Genomic DNA, 2,825 nt, shown 5'->3' on the forward strand with positions numbered 1-2,825 from the left:
GATGTCACTATCTATGGTTAATAAAGTACGTACTCGAAAATACTGAGTGGCCATTGATTTTCCTTATTAGTATTAGGATGATGTTGGCATTCAACACGTTCCCCACTCAAAGGTGCATTCATCACAGCAGCCTACACATCTAGGCCTACTTGAGAAGATGAAGAAGATGAATTTCTCAAGCCTTATGATGGGAGTGGCACTATAGTAAGAATGGAATGGATACCTTCTGTTTAGAACTTGACATCTCATTTTGCTATAGGGAATGGATACCTTCTCTTGAGAACTTGAAGTTGGGGAACTGGGAGACAGACATCTCGAATTCAAAACAACAATAGCAATGATAAACTTTACTAGCAATATAGTATGGACTATGGACTATGGCATCTACACTTCAAATTATATCTGGACAAATCAAGAAGTCAAGGGGCACATCTCATTTAATGCACATGTTCAGTTGTCTCTATTTCTCTTAAGAACTAAAATTTGTCGCTAATTTTCACCACTCACATTCTGTAATGGGGCAATAGTTAAGGGTGTCTCATACATGAATGCCCATTTTCATTTGCTGTAGTAGGTATATTAGGTGCATGCATGACTTGACTAAATGCATATTTTTTTAAATGATGCTTCTGTAACTTATTACAGGTTATATAGTTCCACACCTTTGATGGACATCCAAAGTCAAGAAGAATCCCTTGAGCACAAGGAAATGCTTCCGCCTTCAATTACACACTTTCAAAGTCGAGAATAGCTTATTGAACATGTTAGTAGCTTTGCAAGGTCCCAAGGATACATAATAACTATTAGGAGATCAAAAGAAGAAAAGAAACTTGTCCTTAAGTGTGATAGGGGAGGTGTTTACCAGGATACTCGTAAGGCCATCACGAATCAAGGTAAGAAGAAAACATGCTCACGTCTTACAAATTGTCCGTTTAGAATTGACGGTAGAAGGAAAAGTTGTGGTTCATGGATATTGATGATAAAAAATCTAGACCACAACCATAAAGCTTCAACAGACATATCTGGTCATCCTTCTAGCTGGCGTCTTTCAAAGGAAGAGGTCTTACGGATTAAAGAAATGACTACCGCTGGTATACAACCACATCAAATGCTTACTTCTCTTAGGCGAAGTAACCCACAACTTTTAGCCATATCAAGAGATGTTTACAATTGCACAGCCAAGATTCGTAAAGATATCCTTGCAGGTCGCACCCCAATCCAAGCTTTACTAGATGAACTTGCTGATGGTGGATTCTACTATTCTGTTGAATATGATGAAGGTCGTTTGACACATCTATTCTTCGCTCACTCTAAGTCGATAACATTAAGAAGGAGCTATTCGAATGTTTTTGTGATGGATTGCACATATAAGACTAATAAGTACAAGATGCCATTACTCGATGTTGTTGGCGTGACAAGCTTTAATTCTTCTTTCTATTCATGCTTTGCTTTTTTACAGAAAGAGGAAACTGAAGATTATGTATGGGCCTTGAAAATGTTCCATGACATGTTGGACAATGTTTCCAAACCTACAGTAATTGTTACTGATAGGGAGTTGGCCTTAATGAGAGCCATACAGGTAGTCTTTCCAAGAGCCATGAATCTTTTGTGTGTGTGGCATATTGAGAAGAATATTTTATCAAAATGCAAACGTCATTTTCAAGATGGAGACATTTGGGATATATTCTTTTCTTCTTGGAGTACTTTGATAGAATCTCCAACTGAAATGGCATATCATAAAGCTTGGAAAGATTTTCAAGATGAGTTTAAAGACAAAGTGATTGCTCTTAACTACATCTCTTCCACTTGGCTTCTTTTTAAAGAATGCTTCATAAAGGCATGGACAGAGAAGTATCTTCATTTTAGTAATCGTGCTACTTCAAGGGTAGAAGGAGCGCATTCCATGCTTAAAATATACTTGCAACTTTCAACTGGTGACTTTTATTTGGTTAAAACTAAAATATGCCTGGCAATTGAAAATCAATTTGAAGAAATCAAGACCAAGCTTTCAGCTGAAAAAATTAAGGTTCCTAGCGACTTGCGTATCTTGTTTTTTGATGAGCTTATTAATCATGTATCAATTTTTGCATTAAGAGAGCTTTTCAAGCAATATAAGTTGGCTACAAGTAATCCAAATTTGCCTACATGCAAGAATCATTTTACTGCAACTATGGGACTTCCTTGCACACACAAGATGAGAAGCTTGTTGGATGAAGGCAAGGTACTACATCTAGGTGATATTCACTCACAGTGGAGGATAGATGATCGAACGTTCAGTGATATTGGAGTTGTGAAAAATAATAAAGAAAAAATGAAAATGATACTTGATGACTTCCAGGAGGAATATACAAAATGGCCTTTTTCTCAACAAGAAGTTGCCTTAAATCAACTTTCTCATCTAATAGGTACTTCGATGCCTATGCTTCGTGAGCCTAGCATTCAAAATCCTAGAGGACGTCCGCCGACATCCAAGAATAAAAAATCAATGCGTAGCACAACAAGAGAACCTTCAGAATTTGAGATTGTGGGAGCAAGAAAATGTAGTACATGCAATGGCATTGGGCACAATAGACGAACATGACAACAAAATGATATGACCAGAATGACAACACCTCAGTTTTCTCCCCTCATCCCCACTAGTGCTGGTAGTGAAATTAACATTTCAGATTTCAATATTTATCCTAATGGGGCTGCTAGCTTTTGCTAGACTTTAGATGTACCTCCAAAATTTTGTTATACAGTTCTTTATCGTATTTCCAATTGGTACAATTGTGCTAGTAGTGAAAGGTAATAATAAATTATCATGAACTTTACATGTTTTTTTA

The 2,825-nt window shown here is 36.9% G+C and overlaps 1 protein-coding gene across 1 annotated transcript; it reads left to right on the forward strand.

Moving 5' to 3' along the window:
• The first annotated feature begins 976 nt into the window (after positions 1 to 976).
• On the forward strand, positions 977 to 2,581 carry LOC143854830 (PKS-NRPS hybrid synthetase cheA-like). The gene has a single exon (XM_077364943.1). It carries the CDS (start codon positions 977 to 979, stop codon positions 2,579 to 2,581), a length of 1,605 nt encoding a protein of 534 aa, XP_077221058.1.
• The last annotated feature ends 244 nt before the right edge of the window (positions 2,582 to 2,825 follow it).

This window comes from Tasmannia lanceolata, unplaced genomic scaffold (genome assembly GCF_043159265.1).
Source record: "Tasmannia lanceolata isolate RefF3 unplaced genomic scaffold, GAP_Taslan_0.1 ptg000020l, whole genome shotgun sequence".
NCBI classification, from domain to species: Eukaryota; Viridiplantae; Streptophyta; class Magnoliopsida; order Canellales; family Winteraceae; genus Tasmannia; species Tasmannia lanceolata.